Raw genomic sequence first — 20,055 nt, forward strand, 5'->3', positions numbered from 1 at the left:
GGGGTCTGGGCCAGTTGAATGAATGGTCTTTATTTGTCATTGCTATAGTACACACACACACACACACACTCACACACTCACACACACACACACACACACACACTAACGGGGTCTGGGCCAGTTCTTATGCGCTCCGCCCTGCGGGCTCCCTGCTGATTGCGCGATGCAGGACAGCTGTGGGAGTAGATCATATGGGTGCTCCGTAATGTGTCAATATCACAAAACGAATTGCTGTGATTGGTTAACTTGTTCCACGTGAAAAGACTTGTGTCAGACATACGTAACCCTTTATCTGCCGGACCAGGCAATGTTCAGGCTTCTGTTCACACCTCAGCCTTCCCTGTAAATTCCATGGAATCACACATGGTCCTGACCAGGGAAAATGCCTGAGCGAATTTCCCTGTAAATCCCGTTCACACATGTCCCTTACCAGGTAAATTCCATGGAATTATTAGAATGGGGTTATTTTGTGAATGGGGTTATACTGGTAATTAGTGATTTACTCAAATCAGGAAGGTTGCATGCATTCCACCACGCATGAGGAAAGATTTCAAACAAATGAATCAACAATCAACCTGAAATAGTCCACATCTTTCTCTTGCATCAGCCTACCTATAGGGGCGGCTGTGGCGCAGGAGGTAGAGCCGGCGTCTTATGATCGCAAGGTCGGCAAATCGGCAGTTCGAGCCCTGGCTGGCCACATGTCGAGGTGTCCTTGGGCAAGACACTTAACCCCAAATTGCTCCCAATGAGTGGGCCGGCGCCTTGCATGGTAGCTTGCTGCCATTGGTGTTTGAATGGGTGAATGAGATGCCATTTAAAAGCGCTTTGGAATAAGGCGCTATAGCCTATAAGTCAGTCCATTTATTATTTATTTATTTTTATTTACCTCTAGTACTTGTGTAGCTTTCCTGTCCTCCCTTCTTTCATTCCCTCTCCACCCCACCTGTTTGCTTTCCCCCCCCCCTCCATCACACACACACACGTCGAACACAACCACTCCCTCTCTCCTTCCATCAATCTCTCTCTCTTTCAACCTCTCTCTCCCCCTCTCCTCTCCTCCTCCCTCCGTCTCTCCCTCTCTCGCTGCATGTCCAGGATGTAGTAAGGGTTTTACGTTGCTAATCTTGCCTAAACAAACAGGGGTGGCATTTTAAAGCAGCCAGGAGAGGCGCGGAGCACGAGCCCAGGGGTCCCGGGGGGGCCAGCTGGGGAACTCATTACGTCTCCCTACCCCCAGGAGGTCACCCACCCTGGCTTACAGCAGGACCCCTTTATCAGAACCCCCCCCCCCCCCACCTCCCAGGACCGGCTACTCCGTCTCCCTATCAGAACCCCCCCTCCCCACCTTCCCAAGACTGGCTCTACTGCGTCTCCCTATCACGCTTGGACCTGCTGCGATCCGTTACTATTAGCAACTCACGCTCATGTTTATTTATCTTTTATCGGACGGACCCGCGCTGCGATGCTAATCAAACGTGCCCTATGAACTAACGCCCCGAAGAGCAGTGCTGCTCTGCTAACGTGACAACACCCCCAAAAACAGGGTAACAAGCAGTGCACGGAAGAATTCAATCGTCTCATTTCTGAAATGAAAGTAAATTCGATTAATAATGTGGCACATCGAAACTACAGCATCTCTACACAACTTTGTATCTTCGTGCAATGTCCATACAGGCAATACACAACTTTGTATCTTCGTCCAATGTCCGTACAGGCAACTGAAAACGTTGTCCAGTGTGAATTCAGCCCTATGAAGCATGTTTTCAGTATAAATAACAGTCCAAATAGTGAAAATACCACCGCTCATTGGCGATCAGACTTTGATGAGGTGCTGGAACTGAAGAGTATTAATAGAGTGCCAAAAAAGTACAAATAACTGTAAAAACAAGTCATAATATAGTCGTCAACCGCTACAGAAAATAGGAACAGTGCAAAAGGGAGGTGTCAGTCTCATAGCATCACCACCCCAAGTCCTACTCAAGTTATAGATCTGTCTAACACCCGCACACACGGAGCACCTTCATTCTGCCGACAGGCCGTATCTAGCCCGTATCTGCCTATATCGAGCCTCTGTCTGAGGGGAACCACCTACAAATGCAACGCACCCACGTTCTGGACCACACGACTACTGTAGAGGGTATAAACAAACACTGGGCCTGGTACCCACATCTGAGCGTCACGCAGGGACATTGCGCACTAACGTCGGTGGTGAACAGGGGCATACACCCTGATAGGGTGACCTCATAGGGTTGTCTTGGTTTGGGCTTGGGACTCTGAGACGACTGACCATGTCAGTCCAACAGCAGCCCACGAAGGGTAGCCGCTCTATTACGAGCACCCCTCCTCCTCGGTAGCTCCCCAGTTACCATGCGATCGCACACACACACAGAGGGAGGCAGGTATGGGGTCTTTAGTGCTTGGAGGTTGACGCGTGAAGGGAAGCTGATAAGCAAGACAACCTAACAGAAGCAGCGGAGAGAGAGAGGAGAAGAGGTGGCGTCCGTCAGGTCCGGTGGTTCTCGCGTGCTCATAAAAAAGACACTGTTGGATGTGAAATTGAGCAGAACATTAGTGGGGGGAATGGGGGTCACCCTAGGCTAATCACCTGAGAGAGAGGGAGAGAGAGAGGAAGAGAAATGGAGAGAGGGGGAGAGAGATAGAGAAAGAGAGGGAGAGGGAGAGAGAGAGGAAGACAAATGGAGAGAGGGGGAGACAGATAGAGGGAGAGAGAAAGAAGGAGAGAGAGAGGGCACTGGTAGCGGCAGGACGGTCTGAAGCGGGAACGTCCTGGAGTGTGAGTTTATGTGGTCTCCTGGTGTTTAATAGGTCGTTTTGTTACGCGATCAGTAAAGTATCATTAAGTGTGAAAGTGCTCCTCCCCCTAAAGTAGAATAGTTTCCCAGTCCCCCACTGAAGTCTCAGGAACCCCCCCCCCCCCCCCCCCTCCCCCTACGTAAACACTGGCTCGCTGTTAAAACAACGCTGACCAAGGGCATCTAATTGCCGTGTTTTTTTCCAGCAACGTTTTCCGGCTTGCTTCGCCTCACCTTCTCCCACACCTCAGTCTCTGAACTCCTCATGTGAAGGAACCCTAAAACTTTAACGAGAGACCACAAAACAGCTTGAGGGAAAAAAAACTAAGTTCTCCACAGTGTGTGTGTGAGTGTGTGTGTAATTCCTACTGATTCTGAGAACCACTTTCCAGCCTGCCCCCCTAAACACTAACATGAGTTGAAAGGAGGAGGAGGAGGAAGAGGAGGAGGAAATTCCATCAAGTGACACCTTCATTTGCTTCTTTGCTGTGCGAATGAAGTCATGCCTTAATCAAGCCTCTCTGGGCCTTTTTATCGGCCGTATCCTCATTCTTGGAGGGATTTGATCTTAGAGCCTTTAACCCTGTCCACTTCCTGACAAGCAGGAGCACTCAGGCCGACAGGAACTCATCATGCAATATAACTTCCTGTTGCGGAAGCTTATCAGGGAGGGCCAGGCGGACAACGCGACCTGATGGTTAGTTAAAAGTGTTTTTTTAACGCATTATCTACCCTGGCACCACAATACACACATACGATCTTGGGCCAGCAAACCCCTGATAGGTGAATATAAACCAATACATGTCTAACAATGAAATAGGCCAGGTACAGTAGATCACTAACTAGCTATACCGTCACTAGTTAAGGTAATTTAATCATGAGATCAGAGGTGTGCTCCCAGTGTACGACCGATCATGCCTTTAAGACTCTCATAAATGCTTTTAGAAGATGTAGCCTAGAAGTTTCTTCCAAATAATCATTGTGATCCTCTAATTGAGGTTTTATCCTTTAACATTCCTCCAGAGGTTCCATCTCTCCTGTCCTAATCTCAGCCAGCCTAAAGCCTCTCCTTAGTTAACTATCTTAACTGTCCCTCCTGGGTAGTGGCTGGGCCCTGGATTAGGCAAGCGGTGTTGAGTTAAGCCCCAGGTGGAGGTAGAGGCAGAGACGCCAACTACAGCTGGCCTCTCTGAGAGACGTCCAGCGTTGAGATTAGATGGGAAGAAAAGATGGCAGGTCTGAAGAAACCTTGTCTCAAATTGCGACTCCGGTAGACAAAGTTCTGTCTGAACTAGCGGTGGGTATCAGGAGGAAAAACACACAGTACACACAAACAGCTCATGCTTGAAAATGAGTGCTTTTTTTATCTGGCTGTCTCACTCAATATACGTGTTAAAAAGCAAGGAAGAAGAAGTGTAGATAAAGGCTTAAAGTTCCACGGCCTTGGAACACAGCTGGTTAACATAAGAAAAAAAGCGGAGAGTGGTTTTCAAATGCTCCCCGGTGGCTGCGTCAATGGACGAATAACAAACTTCCTCCCCGAGCCCACGGTTCTATTATAGTACGGCTATAAGACAGGCGTCAAGGTCAGCCGACGCAGTAGGAAGCGGTGACAAAGACGCTGATGAAGAAGCTAGATGTAAGCCTTCTGTTTGGGGCTGAGTGGTCTAGATGTCGGCCTACCTTTTAAGAGGGCACTATTCCATCCTGCTCTCCACAGTGGAGCCTTTTCAATCTACGTTCTTGACGTTCTGTTCTCCGGTACAACGGCTTCAGTGACTTTCAATTCTATGGAATTGAGGCTTTGCTAAGTGTAATGTGTTGTCTCCCTTTGACTGCGTGGCCTTGTGATATCTTATACAAACAGGCTTTGTGGTTTCGGTCGACTCGACGTCATCATTGCCGGTCGAGAGAGGATGCCGGCGCTGCTTATTCGCCGCTTCTCCGCCCGAAATCTAGGTGTGATTGCAGTGTAGAGAGTAGATTGTCCTACAAAGACACTTAGATTTAGTAATCTAAAAATGTATTAGACCCCTATACTTTTTTTTGTTTGTTTCTTCAATCTTTTCAGTTTGTAAAGCGTCTTTGAGTATCTAGAAAAGCACTATATAAGTCTAATGTATTATTATTATCATCATTGGCTCTACGCAAAGTCTCTACGCAGATTTCAATTCTGGCGTCCTTTTTATCAACTAGCTGTGGACGGCCGGCATCACACTGGCTGCTTCCATCCTTCTCTTTCCTCGTCGTCAACGTCGCGTGTGTGATTGTTTAATGTCCTCTTTCCCAGCCACATTCTCACTATACACGCCAGGGCGCACTGCCCCCCCGACCCCCGTGAGCATATAGACAAATTACACTTCGAAAATAATATTCTGCATGGCTCAAAGTAAATATTGCGTCACGCGATTAAAAAAAGGCTGGAAAAACAAACAAACAAAGGTTCTCAATTGTCTTGGCAATTCTCGATTCTATTGGCATAGAATCTTTTTAAAAGTTGGGTATCGTGATACCTTTGTAAAAACCGCTACATCGTGCAACACTAGTAGTCACACCTCTGTTCACATAGGGTCTGTTTCTAAGCCCAGCACAGAGCTGCTGTGTTCATATCTAGTTCTGACAGAAAGGTAAACCAAGGAGAAACAGGGCAAACTGGGGTATGTCCACACATGTCAACTGAAAGTCAACAGCATCACAACATGTCACTCGAAAACAAGGCTGTTTATTTGGTCCTCAGAGTGACACTCAACCCCACAAACACTTTGTGTATAATTGTAACGTATACAGTCGGTTCGGGTGAGTTAAGTAGGGTTCAGATGCGGTTGAAATACTATCAGAAGTTCTGTCCTTGAAGAGTAAATCAGACGTGTCTCTCTGCTGCCCCGGGGGCACGCGCGGGACACCTCACTTCCTGCTGGGGTCATCCCCTGTTTGACAAGTTATATCTCAGGCCCCACTAAACGCACGTGCACGCTCGGGAGCGCGGAAACTTCTGCACCCTACCCTCTTGACCTTGTGAGAGCAGCAGAATGTGTTAAGTGAAATCAAAATGCAGGGGAGGGGGGCGTTGATAGGTATTCAAAGAAGCCTAAATAAGCCCAGATCGGGTATTCAAAGCCTATGCAAGTCTAAACCGACGACATCACAACCAATCATAAGCCTTGATACAACAAAGCTAAGCAGACGTATAATAGATACAACCGCAAACACACTCATGGGTACCAGACCTGCACTGCTTTATAAACTCCTGAAAGGAAAAAGGGGGCGCACTTTGGCATTGGGTACACCTCAGCCTAACACTTCTGTGTTTCGTCTACCCTTTGAACCCTCACGTTAAACAGCGATAATGGGCCACACTCCAGTCCAGCTGGACCACTGAAATCAGGCCTTCCAAGCCTGCTGATAAGACGCGGTAGAGCCAAGTTGCTGATAGAGGCTCTAACACTTTCTGACCTCTCTGATCCACCTAAACACACCCCTAGATTGCATAGCTAGCTACAGACCTTGAGCTCAACTTTAAGCACCCTGCTGTTGTGCTTAAAATGTGCAGTGTGAGGTTTCTTTGCTGATTAAATATCATGGAGGAGGTTGTGGTGGTGAGGTACTGGGGGATTAAAGCCCAAGGCCCGGGACTGGGATGTTTTGGCTACCTGAGAGATTACTTCTTCTGTGGTCCTCATATGAACTCTGGGGGTCTGTCAACCCCCCTGTTCACCCCTAATCCCTTACCTCTCTACTAAACCCTCTCTCTAGTGGAGAGAGATTACAAGGAAGAGTCCGTTTTAGGAGGGATTCAGATCTTTGACAAATGTTTTGTCATTTTTAACTACTTTAACCAACCAAAGGAGCCCCTAGAACTACAATTAGCCTATGCTACATTTGAAACTGTACACAGAGAGAAACAGCTCGACCGTTAATATGTTAAGATCTTAAGTGCATCTAATAACAAAAAAGCATCATGCTGAGAGCCCCGAAGCATCCAAACATACTAAAGAGAACTTAATCTTATAGGTTGATACTATAGTATCATCTTATAATACCTTATAGTATCTATAGTATCTGCAGCCTGCAGTCATCAGACACCTTCGTATCCACTCGATCGCACGAGACAATCGTCTTTCAGCCAAAAGGGGCTCATGTCCAACGGTTGGTGAGTCAGAAATTAGCAAGTGTGTGTGTCTGTGTGTGTGTGTATGAGCACGTGCGTGCATGTGTGTGTATGTGTATGCGCACAATCCAACGGGTGGTGAGTCAGAAATTTGCCTGTGTGTGTGTGTGTGTGTGTGTGTGTGTGTGTGTGTGAGTGTGTGTGCGTATGCCTGTGTGTGTGTGTGTAAGTGTGTATGAGCACGTGCGTGCATGTGTGCGTGCGTCTGTGTGTGTGTGTGTGTGTGTGTATGAGCACGTGCGTGTATGTGTGTGTGCGTATGCCTGTGTGTGTGTGTGTGCGTGCGTATGCCTGTGTGTGTGTGTGTGTGTGCGTATGCCTGTGTGTGTGTGTGTGCGTGCGTATGCCTGTGTGTGTGTGTGTAGTACGTGAACAACACTTGACGTCAGCCCTACAGGAGGAGTAGTGAGTCATGAACACATGACACCTGACAACAACTACACTGAGCCCCTCCGAGACGACAGGATAGGCTGGAGCGTCTACGGAAGCCCAGGATAGGCTGGAGCGTCTACGGAAGCCCAGGATAGGCTGGAGCGTCTACGGAAGCCCAGCGGGACATCTCAGGGTTTTTAAAAATGACGTCTAGGATTATGGCATGTGACTTATTCTTGAGAAAGGGGTTTTAGTGTTTTGAAATAATACGAAAAGAAGAGGGAATAGTGCAGCCTTAAATAAATAATCTATTTATGATCGTGGAAGAGAGAGCACCACTTTGTCAATAGGGGAAAAAAATATATGATTTTATTTAGCTTAGATTACAAACATTACTGTTCAGATTCATGACCTTCATCAGACAAGAGATTACATGACAAGACATCGTGCATATAGACTGGGGGGCTTGAACAATGACACAGGCCATGACAACTGACTCATCTACATTTCGGTGGTGTGACATTTCTAGTTGTCCCAGTCAATATGAATCACCCAGAGGTTTTGATACATACAGACCATGATCCTGAAGAAGGTCTATGACCGAAAGCTTGCGCAATAAACCACATTTTCTTTGCACAGATTTGAGTGTGGGGATGCTGTTTTTGGCACTCCATTGATCCTCTTCAGTTCCAGCGCCTCAGCTAAGTCTGATCACGGATGAGCGGTGGTATTTTTCACTTTTTTGATACATACAGAACACAAATATACAAGATATCTGTATTTTTATTGAAAGTTTCGATCTCTGGATATTTACAGCAAACTGATATTTAGATTCAAACCCAGAGAGGATAAGGCTCTAAAATGCTAGAAAGAGAGCCTGCGTTTAACTGTCTGTGTGATGACGAGCCCCGACACACCGGTAGGCGTGTACAGGAAGAACAGCTGACGTGGTGGACAACAAGGACCAAATCAGGACAACATTATCCTCAGAATTCCGAGTCACAGCACCCGCCGAAAAAAGCACAGCAGAACTAAACACACACACACACACAAAGCAAAGCTAGGTCATCGCCCAGTCACAGGTCTCAAGCTGTCCGCTCCCAGCACGCCAATCTGTCACATTCTTGTTCACATCCTGGCCCCTCTGGAGGATGCCCCGTCCCCAACCTCGGGACGCGTCCCGATATATCCCAACGCGGCCCCCGTGGTACAACAGACACAGACGACACAGACGACCGGCGGCTGCCAGGATGAGCGCATTCGCTCGACGGGACCTTACTTTCTAACAGGTGTCGCTTTTACGACAGAAAAAAGTCGGTTTAATCCATTAAAGCCTATTAATACTCCACGGACTTGGCTCTCGCACACCACAACAGGACCACCTGACCACACCAACAGGAAATAACAGCCAAAAAAAAGAGAGGATGGTCCAACAAGCACAAGTGACCCAATAGACTTTAGGAAGAATATTTGCAGTGTCACAGCTCACAGGCGGTGAAAGGATGTTTTAGACCAGTGGCCAGAGATGCTGGGGGTCAACACCAGGACGGTTAAAGTAAGGAACGGTCAAAATTCCCGTAATTTCCAAAGTTTCCCTATGGGTTTCGATATGGAAACGTTGGGAATTATCGGAAAGCTTCCCAAAAACATACGGGAATTTGGCAACCCTGGCAACCCCCGTGTGACGACTCTCCTCTGGTGGTCAGTGAGGACATGTTGGGTGTGCAGACGTACTACAGTAACAGTCTGTGTTGAGCAGCAAGGCTGGTTCTGGGCGGGTCAGTGTGCTGGTGGTGTGGAGGTGAAGGTCAGTGCAGGTGGAGCCACTCATGTGCGTCGAGCAGGTCTCAGTAAATGAGTTGAGCAGAGCCGCAGAGAGGGTCAGATCGAGTTGCACCCCGTGAGACGAGGCTCCCACAGGTCATAAATCAGGGGTGGGGGGGCAGCAGCATTTCGCGCCTCTCTGCAGCCCAGCAGGCCCGTTTACACTGGTGGAAGTGGCATTGAAGAGACTGTCCACTAACACCCAGTCTGTCATCCACACAGAGCACAGAGGAGCCCCACCCCCCCACCCTGCCCCCATGGAGGAATTTACGTACACACACACACACACACACACACACACCTCGAAACAAACTGCACTAAATCAATTAATAATGAGAAGCAAAAACAAAGATATTTCACACCATCTCAGAGAAACTGACGGTTTGCTAAAGTACCGTTTAGCACATCGCAAAAAATCTAAAGAAGCATATTTTTCTACATCAAACTTTCTGAAAGTAGCAAAAAAAAAAAGGACAGGAAAAGGCATTGCTGTTTACACTTCTCCACACAGACAGACTGGGGAACGTGGAACGTGGTCGTAGCCAAACTAAAGCTTCTAATGTTCATATTGGCAGTTGGAGTTTCCCAGACACCTACCACACACTGCTCAGTCCGGTCCTGAGTGGGACCAGCTCTGAACACAGCGTAGCCTTGAGGCCTAACAACACACTGCTCAGTCCAGTCCTGAGTGGGACCAACTCTGAACACAGCTGAGGGACGTCCTCAACACACTGCTCAGTCCAGTCCTGAGTGGGACCAGCTCTGAACACAGACACCTACCACACACTGCTCAGTCCAGTCCTGAGTGGGACCAGCTCTGAACACAGACACCTACCACACACTGCTCAGTCCAGTCCTGAGTGGGACCAGCTCTGAACACAGACACCTACCACACACTGCTCAGTCCAGTCCTGAGTGGGACCAGCTCTGAACACAGACACCTACCACACACTGCTCAGTCCAGTCCTGAGTGGGACCAACTCTGAACACAGCGTAGCCTTGAGACACCTACCACACACTGCTCAGTCCAGTCCTGAGTGGGACCAGCTCTGAACACAGACACCTACCACACACTGCTCAGTCCAGTCCTGAGTGGGACCAGCTCTGAACACAGACACCTACCACACACTGCTCAGTCCAGTCCTGAGTGGGACCAACTCTGAACACAGCGTAGCCTTGAGACACCTACCACACACTGCTCAGTCCAGTCCTGAGTGGGACCAACTCTGAACACAGCGTAGCCTTGAGACACCTACCACACACTGCTCAGTCCGGTCCTGAGTGGGACCAACTCTGAACACAGCGTAGCCTTGAGGCCCAGTCCAGTCCTGAGTGGGACCAGCTCTGAACACAGCGTAGCCTTGAGGCCTAATAGTTTTATTGTGCTTCACTAAAGCAATAAATTATTACCCAACACATTCCTGCAAGTTAAAGTAAATATCATAAAACCGGGAATAAATATCAACAGAGGGGTTCTGTTTTGGATCAGTCAGATAGTTCCCCATCTTCCCAGGGCACAAAGAGGCCGTCGTAAATCTGGACGCCCATTTCCTCTGGCGTCTTCGCTAAAACGAGGAAATCCGCAAAGAATACAAGCAAGGTGTCCCTCCGAGGTAATTCATAATAGCCCCGCGCGGGCGTTTGTCAATTTTATTGAGACAGATACAAATAACTCTTTAGCCTTGATAATTGGTCTCTAAGTCATTAAGCCCTAATAAATAAACACGGCGGACAGGAGACGCTGATTGGCTTTGGAGCGGAGGTGGTGTTTCCCAAAGACACCAGGCCTAGAGATGGGAGAATCCCGTCATAATGAAAATATACTTTCTTCTCTTTTTCAGAGAAGTTGAGTTGAGTCTTTTTTCCCCTCAACTGAGTCGATATTAAACCAGGAAAGGTTTCGAACACAGAACGAACCCAGACAGGAAGATGATTCTAGGGGGGGGTCACACTTTCACTTTTTCCTTGGCCAAACAAAGAAGAAGTGGGAAAGTAAATAAACAATTGTATTGACTAGGGTTCCTTGGTCAGGGTGTGTGTGTGTGTGTGTGTGTGTGTGTGTGTGTGTGTGTGTGTGTGTGTGTGTGTGTTTGTTTATGAGAGTTCCTGTGTGTAAGAGCCTTAAGAGTCCCAGTGTAAACAAAAACAACCTAACCAGAACGAACCTCTGTGTGGCCGACTTGCTGCAAGGGCTTGTAGGGATCATGCTCCAATTTGTACAGTAACTGGAAACAAACGCTCAAACAGACAGACAGACAGACGCACCGCGATACAGAGTGATAGACGCACCGCTGGACACTCAAACCACCCAACAACCACCGATCTGGAAATGGCCAAAATAACTCAAGAGGAGTATGCTGACCACACATTCAGTAGTTCATGTAAGTGTGTGTGTGTGTGTGTGTGTGTGTGTGTGTGTGTATATGTGTGTGTGTGTGTGTGTGTGTACACATTATAATGAAAAGGTAAAAACTCAAGAGGAGTATGCACACATTCAGTAGTTTGTGTGTGTGTCTGTGTGTATGTGTGTGTGTGTGTGTGTGTGTGTGTGCGTGTGTGTGTGTACACATTATAATGAAGAGGTAAAGAGGGGGATGATGAAGGCCTGTGTCCACAGTAAACCTGCCACAGGACCCCCCCCCCTCCTCCCTCTATGCCACCCAGGTCATCATGACTGAGATGGGGGGTGGGGGGGGGTGGCAGTGTTTCCTCCGTCGGTCGGTCAGACAACAACCCCAACCCCCCCCCCCACCCCACCCCCGCCCCCCCAGTCCAGCCTCAGCCCCCTATCTACTCCTCTGGACAGGAAGTCATGACTCCTGTAAGACAATCCTGGCATAATCCCAAGGGAAAACACAACACAGCACCAAGTATTTTCAATAATAATCACAGTGTTGCTCTCCACTGCAAACAACAAAATTACTTCCTAAACTCCATTAGTTTAGACTCCAGACCCCCCACCCCCCCCCTTATAACAGAGGTCAACCGAGATGATAGAGGGCCTATTAGCTCACACATAGTTCCCAACATAAGTGCACTATCGTTATCGTTCTCTACCACCTGCGAGAGTCGATCACCGCAGATGAGTTTTTACGCCTGAGACCCAAGACGACAATTCCTCCTGATGAGACACAGGCCCTTGTCTAACAAAGTGTACTACGTTGTTGTGTGTTGTTGTGTAAAGAATGACAAACTGTGTTCTGATTGTATCTTGTATGTTCTTGTGTATCATATGCTCTTTGTATGTTTCTCAGTGTATGTTCTTGTGTATCATATGCTCTTTGTACGTTTCTCACTGTATGTTCTTGTGTATCATATGCTCTTTGTATGTTTCTCAGTGTATGTTATTGTGTATCATATGCTCTTTGTATGTTTCTCAGTGTATGTTCTTGTGTATCATATGCTCTTTGTATGTTTCTCAGTGTATGTTCTTGTGTATCATATGCTCTTTGTATGTTTCTCAGTGTATGTTCTTGTCTTTGTTGTTCTTCCTCTACCGACGAGGACCACGTTGGAAACAAGTGTTTCAGTTACGCTTTTACATCCTCTGGGATGTACTGTCTGTATTTATTACCCAAATAAAAATCAATCAATCAATCATACTTTCTACTTTCCCCAACTGTTAGTATGCATGCAACCCCAAAGACATGACAGAATTCGAGGCAAAAAGTTCCCCTTTTTATTTTGTTTCCAATCATCTAACTAGCAGTAACGTCAGTCAAGGAGGAGTCTTTGAGATGTCGGCTATGCAGAACAGCGACAGCAGTGTTAGGGGTGGCTCGTTGTATATTAGGGGTCTGTTGCTCGCTGTGCTGTAAGTAAGTGAGCAGCGGTGCGGTAGACAATTAATCCGGCCAGGGCCGGGGAGGCTGCAAGACAGCGGGCTCAGAGCTCTTATCCCCAGCCTCCTCCGGCCGCACAATCAGGCTGGCCCAGCGGGGTTCAGCTGATAACACCGGCCTCCCTGATAACACAGCCTCCGTGCTCCTGGACCATGCCAACAGCGTTAACTACCTCGCTACACTGCTACTGGTCAGGGGGGGGGGGGGGACCGACCGTCCCCAGGCTAAAGAGGCACCGCCCCCCTACTAACACCCCCCCGCCCCCAGCACCATCATCATCCAGCCAGGGGCTATCAGAGAGGCCAATCTACCAGAAGCCGGTTCCACTGTCTCCACTGTCTCCACTCTCTGCATGATGAAAGGGAGTCTCGGTCTATTCCTACCGTATACTGTACAGAGTCTGAGTGTTGTTCTACATAAATCACAGTTTGGAAACTAAAAACCAGAGGTAATAAAAGCGGAACACTACTTCAACGTCGTTTCGTCTTCACAAGCTTTTTTTTTGGTTTGGAGTGGATACTATACAGATGATGCACTAAAACACGTTTTAAGGGGTTTGCTTACAAATGACATTGTTCATGAACAATGGACTAAAACAACCTCATGTTTTGGGGGTTAAAATGGGGGTAAGACAGTTAAACTAAGCTCATTCAGACATTCATAAGTGATGCATACCTACCGAATCTTGCGGAATATACTGTAATTAATTGAAGAGATTCTGTAGGGCGAACACTCCAAAATACTTAGTTTTAATTGCCCGTAAGATCACTGAAATGACAAAGTATAATGTCATACCTGGTTCCTCCAAATAGGATGATGCGATCTCCCACCATGCAACAGCACTGTCTCCTCCGCGGACACGGCCCTTTACCTCTGGGCTCGATCTTCCTCCAGGTGAATGCCTCTGTAGAGCACACACACGCACATGCACGCAGACACACACACACACACACACACACACACACACACAAGGGAGAAACATACAGTATAAATGTACAGTAGACATAAAGCCAAATCAATATTCACACACACCATAGCATGCCATGTTAAGCAGCAAAGTTAATAACAGCATTCTCCAATTCTTTTGCTTATTCTTACTTAATTACTTCATTTAAGGATGATTGAGATCATTTATATGTTATATTATGTGCTTATTTCTCCGCAACGCTGGCGAGGTAAAATCGACTTGAGGCGTAAAACTACACTGCTTCAAGAGAGACTCGCCTTACAGACGTGCTTCTCTCACATGTGGTCTAGACCGTCTCACAGATCCCCATGAGTTGTTAAACTGCAACGTACTGTACAGAGACAGTAGAGTTGGTATAGTGATGCTGTCTATAAATAGCTCCAATGAAACATTGTGTCTCATGGTACAGGTGTATTATGGGCTGTGTCGTAACAAAATAAATAAATAAATGTTCTATAAACCTGATCTACCCCCTGAATCGTACTTCCATCCGTTTAGTTTCTTCTCTATATTTAGTACACGAACAAAGCAAAGGGAAGAGGGTTACATTAAAAAGAGAGAGAGAGCTACATGAAAGAGGACAAAAGGACTTTTTTTTTAACACATAAGTATTCACCTCATAATAACCACATCCCCTCTTCTCCTCTGCTGGAGTGCTACATGAATGACAGCGCTTCGCTCAATCATTCCATATAAGGACGCGGCCATGTACCTCCACACACTCACGGACGCAACAGCATCACTACATCTCCATGGCAACGGGCAACGTATACTGATTGTGAGCAGACAATGATTAAGGGACCTCTAGTGGAGAGCTTTGACATTGCAGGGATAAATGAGGGTTCAATTATACCAGACAGGCTTTGTTCAGGAACTGCTTGCCTCTTCACCCTAGACGCGAGACATCTAAAAGATTTGGATAATAATAATTTAATTTAATTTAATTTAATAATGTAATAAACTTTTATTTGTATAGCACCTTTCCTGCATGTTGCAGCTCAAAGTGCTTTAATCATTATATAATCATCATTTACGGTAATGATTTAGTAATTTAAAGGCAATATTAAAAAGATGGGTTTTTAGTCTTGACTTGAACATATGTGCTGAGGTTGCATGATCCCTAATGTAAACTGGCAGTGCATTCCACAATCTGGGTGCATAAAATGAGAATGCAGCCTCGCCAAATCTCTTCTTTTGTACATGTGGTACGCAGAGAAAACCAGCGTCAGAAGACCTGAGAGCTCTATTGGGCTGATATGCTAGCAAAAGGTCTATAGATAGATGGTAGTTTATCTAGTGTCTAGGGAGTAGGGAGAGGTTGATTCTGGACTGGGCCATAGTTTCCATCAGTTCCTCCATCTTTATATAATCTGAATTCACAGATGTCTAACCCCGACAATTAGCCCTCCAGGTATATATAATAACAGTAGTTTTGACTTTCATACTGTGAAATGGAAGCACTGTGTAAAAGACAGGATACTCAAAGGAAGTTTTTCCTTTTACAACTTTGCCAGGGGGGTATCCTCTCTGTTTCATATTCCACATAGTTACAGTGACCAGGCAGTCACCATGGTGAGGATGTGTGCAGTGTTGCCAGACGGGATTGTTTTCCAGCCTAACCGCAGTCTAAAAGCCACCCATGCAGTGTGATCATAAGTAGCTCAATTGGGCGGGAATACGCCCAATCTGGCAACCCTGGATGTGTGTGAGGCTGGGCAGGGGGACCGTCTGCACGTCTCTCTCTCCAGAGAAGGAGGAGGGGAAAGTGGGTCAAGATGAGCCCCGGCGCCGGCGCTACCGCTTCCCCTCACAGAGGTAAACACTGTCAGCACCACGACGGGCCCAAACAAATAAATATGACAATACGGTTAAGTTCACCTGGATTGAACTTCCAGAGGTCGTTGAAGTGTCGGTCGAGACGGGCGTTGTAGCCTCCGAATATGTACAGCTCCCCGTTGTAGGAGACTGTCAGAAAGGAGGGGAGATAAGAGAGAGAGAAAGAAAAATTATATAACAACTTTTACAGATTTGAGTTTACAGCAAGACTCATTTGGAGACTTGTATTGAAATAAGTTGTCTTACTGAATCATTGTGTGAATCCCTAGTTCAGATGACTGAGCTCTCACACTGGAATCCAATGGAACTTAATAGTTTGAAAATAAGTGTGTGTATCTATATATATATATATATATATATATATATATATATATATATACACACACAGTGACCTACATATGTAATAGACAGTTGAAGCATTTTATTTTTTTATTTTCTTTGGCTCTATATTCCAAAAGGTGATGATTTTTGAGTGTGATTTAATCAGACAATACTATGAGGCTAAAATAGATTCTCAGCTTTTATTTGGTTCCACCATTCTGAAATTAAATCAAAACACTTTGTATGCAGTCTATTCATTTTTTTTCTATTTCAGGCAACTCAAAAAAGTGATGGGACAGATTTAGCAAATGTCCAAATGAAACACTCATGTTCAGTATTTGGTCCACAGTGAGTTGCATGCAATAACTGCCTGAAGTCTGCAACCCTTTGACTCTATCAGACGCTGGGTATCTTTCTGTGGTGATGCTCTGCCAGGCCTGTACAACCACCTTCAGCTGTTGTTTGTTTGGAGGCATATTGCCTTACGTTTCCTCTTGGTTGTCTAAATGTCTAAATGGTGAAACCCGATGTGAATGAAAACAACATTGAATTCAAGCTGAGAATCTCTAATTCTAGCCCAAAACTGTTGAAATATAAAGAGCCAAAAGAAGATAGAAGGCTTCCTTTTCCAAATACGGATGGAGCACTGTATGTATGTATGTATGTATGTATGTATGTATGTAAGTATGTATGTATGTACGTATGTATGTATGTATGTACTGTATGTATGTATGTATGTATGTATGTATGTATGTATGTATGTACTGTATGTATGTATGTATGTATGTATGTATGTATGTATGTATGTATGTATGTATGTATGTATGTATGTATGTATGTATGTATGTATGTATGTATGTATGTATGTATGTATGTATGTATATTCCAGCTGCTTAACTTCCAGCTCATTCAGTATTCAAAACATGCAGAAAAGTATGCTGAGCACACATTTAGTAGTCCATGTATAGGCTGTGTGTGTGTGTGTGTGTGTGTGTGTGTGTGTGTGTGTGTGTGTGTGTGTGTCTGTGTGTATATAAGTATATGTATGTATGTATGTGTGTGTGTGTGTATATATGTACAGTATGTGTGTATATAAGTATATGTATGTATGTATGTCTGTGTGTGTGTGTGTGTGTGTGTGTGTGTGTGTGTGTGTGTATATGTGTATGTACAGTATGTGTATGTACAGTATGTGTGTGTGTGTGTGTGTGTGTGTCTCTCACAGGCAGAGTGACTCCTGCGGCCCTCGGGCAGTAGCTGAGCGGTGGGGGAGTTCAGCCAGGAGTTGGTCTCCGTGTCGAACACTTTGATCTTGTTGCAGTAGATCTCGTTGTTGGAGTGGAAGGGCCCGAAGCGGTCCGCTCGGCCCCCGAACACAAACATCTTCGTCCCGATGATGGTGGCCGAGTGGAAATCCCTCCAGCGCGCCGGGGTGCCCTGTCGGGAGGAAGCCCAGAGAGAACACTGTAAGATCTAGTAGCCTAATAGAGCTCTCAGGTCTTGGTGGTGGGGTAGTGGTGGTCTAGTGGTGGTCTAGTGGATAGTGAGTTGGACTTGTGATTGGAAGGTTGTGAGTTCAAATCCCGCCTGAAACCACACCACTACTAGTGTGCCCTTGAGTAAGGCACTTAGCCCTCAGTTACTCCAGGGGGACTGTCCCTGTAATTCGTAATTGTAAGTCGCTTTGGATTAAAAGCGTCTGCTAAATGGCAAAATTAAAAATTAAAATGACGTCTTCTGATGCTGGTACCACATTTTATGCACCCAAATTGTGGAACATTAGGGATGCAACCTCAGCAAATATGTTCAAGTCAAGACTAAAAACCCATCTTTTTAATATTGCTTAAATGACTAAATAATTAAATAATGATTATATAATGATTGGAGCACTTTGAGCTGCAACGTTTGCAGGAAAAGCGCTACACAAATAAACGTTTTTATTATTATTATATTAGGGTGCACGGCCGGAAAAAGGTCAACTGAAGCAGTGCTCGCTCACTTAAACGTGCCTTTATTGCAAATGAAGACAGACAAACCTCACCTGACATCCGTTCAGGATCTAAACCATGTCTTAGTTTGTAATAAAGGTGTGTAGTGGAGCATTTGAGTGTGCAGGCTACTACTTTAATATATAGCCTATCAACTTCTCCAAACAAAAAGCAATTCCTTAAGAGGATGGCAATTTGAGGTAAACAGCGCCATCTAGTGGGATCATGGAACAAACAAAGACAGAATCGCTCACATGCTGGATTTAAAATGCTCAAATGGATTTCGTGTGAAAGAAAAAATAAAATAAAATATTGAATTCAAACAGTGCATAACAGTTTTCTCTCGCCCGACTCTCAACTCAGTGTTTACCCATGATCATTGCATGGTCTCTGATGGTCTATGTTTTAGATCTCGAATGAAATGTTGATATATTAAGATATGTCAAAAACTGATAGATAAGCTCAGGAACACCGTTAGAACTAAGCTTTGAAATGGACACAGTGTCCATGGGCTGTCCTGATGTGTGGATTACTGGAGCGGCATTGGCATTTCACATGTCCTTCACACAACTCTGTAAGCACAGCTGAGCATTATTGAGGTGATTAGTTGTCCGCTTCCAGCTTACACGTGCGCTGACTCATTCACACCCTTTCATCAGCAGTGCTTAACGCCCATTTCTCAATGAAAAACCAGACCATGCAAACTGTGAAGGAAAGGAAGGACATGGAGGGAAGCATCATGTGTGAAAATAGTGTGCAATAACACTATGTGCAATATGACAACCCTAGTCGTTTTATCTGTACAGTATAGTATAGTGGATAGTGTACATAGCCTTTATTTATGTAAACCAGCTCCTTCCCTTCTTGTGATTTTAGTTTTTTTTTTTTTCTTTCTTTCCTAGCACCAGGGGAGCCACCCCTCCCAAATGTCGTTGTTTGGTACCTGTACTATAGCAATGACAATAAAGACCATTCATTCATTCATTCATTCATTCATTCATTCATTCACTTTCCACTCACCCTATCAACTGTTATAACCTCATACCCATACTGGCTGGTGAAAGAGTGATGTTTGTAACGTCAAGATTGGTCTAGGGAGCAATTATTCTTACACTAATGCACGGCTGAGAGCATATCACAAATGTAAAATGTGTTTGGCACTAACTGAATGAAAAACCTGCTAGAAGAAGGCATACCTCCAGCCCTTTTCCCTTCAGTATACCAGTACGCCTACTCACTTTTTTTCTAACGCCTCTGATTCCAGAAAATGTTGCCATTCTTACAGGGTAAGACAACACGTGCAACTGCCAAAGACCCTAACCCTTCTGCCTGAATTTGTTTTGGCCAAAAATGCTTGGGCCGTTTCTGAGCATCTTTCACTTGCTGTAAACATGTAACCCGTGGCTTGCGTGTGTGGCTCATTGGCTAACCACCGCCTGAGGCAAGTACACCGCAAGCATCTCTCATTGCTGGAAGTCGACTTAAGCAACGGAAGCCTTTGTGTGCGAATAAGTTTGTAACATGTATTCTGATGTTTCATAGTAAACACCCTGTTTAAAATTATAGCCTTGCTGGTGGTGAAACAGATCAATGAGGAGCAGCTGGGGGTCCCTGAGGAGAGGTTTGAGAACCACTAATCTATGATCTGAAGTTTGGTCTTGATGAAGGAAGGAAGAGGTAGAAAGGTAGAAGACGGTGGTTTCAACTCACCCTTGCGTTGACTAAGGACCAGCCCATGGTGGTGGTGTCCAGCTTGTGGATGTCGTTGGAGAAACAATCAGCCTGCAAGGTAGGAAGGAGACAAGCAGGGGATCGATCACACCATGTGTTGTCAGAGTTTGGCTTTGTTGGACAAGGGAATCTCATTGTCATCAGGTGTGCTTTTGCTTTGAAGACAGTGATACATTGATTAAATCAATAC

The 20,055-nt window shown here is 45.7% G+C and overlaps 1 protein-coding gene across 1 annotated transcript in view; it reads right to left on the reverse strand.

Annotated features, from left to right (window-relative positions):
• Nucleotides 1-20,055, reverse strand: part of klhdc3 (kelch domain containing 3) — a 36,128-nt gene that overhangs the window by 8,418 nt on the left and 7,655 nt on the right. Inside the window, exons 5-8 of the mRNA XM_080538234.1 lie at nucleotides 19,845-19,916; nucleotides 17,370-17,583; nucleotides 15,868-15,954; nucleotides 13,818-13,926 (exon numbers count right to left, since the gene is read on the reverse strand). Coding sequence (XP_080394360.1) covers nucleotides 13,818-13,926; nucleotides 15,868-15,954; nucleotides 17,370-17,583; nucleotides 19,845-19,916 — 482 coding nt within the window. The remainder of the gene's footprint in view (nucleotides 1-13,817; nucleotides 13,927-15,867; nucleotides 15,955-17,369; nucleotides 17,584-19,844; nucleotides 19,917-20,055) is intronic.

The sequence above is a fragment of the Nansenia antarctica genome, assembly GCF_963989245.1.
Source record: "Nansenia antarctica genome assembly, chromosome: 1".
In the NCBI taxonomy this organism is placed as follows: domain Eukaryota; kingdom Metazoa; phylum Chordata; class Actinopteri; order Argentiniformes; family Microstomatidae; genus Nansenia; species Nansenia antarctica.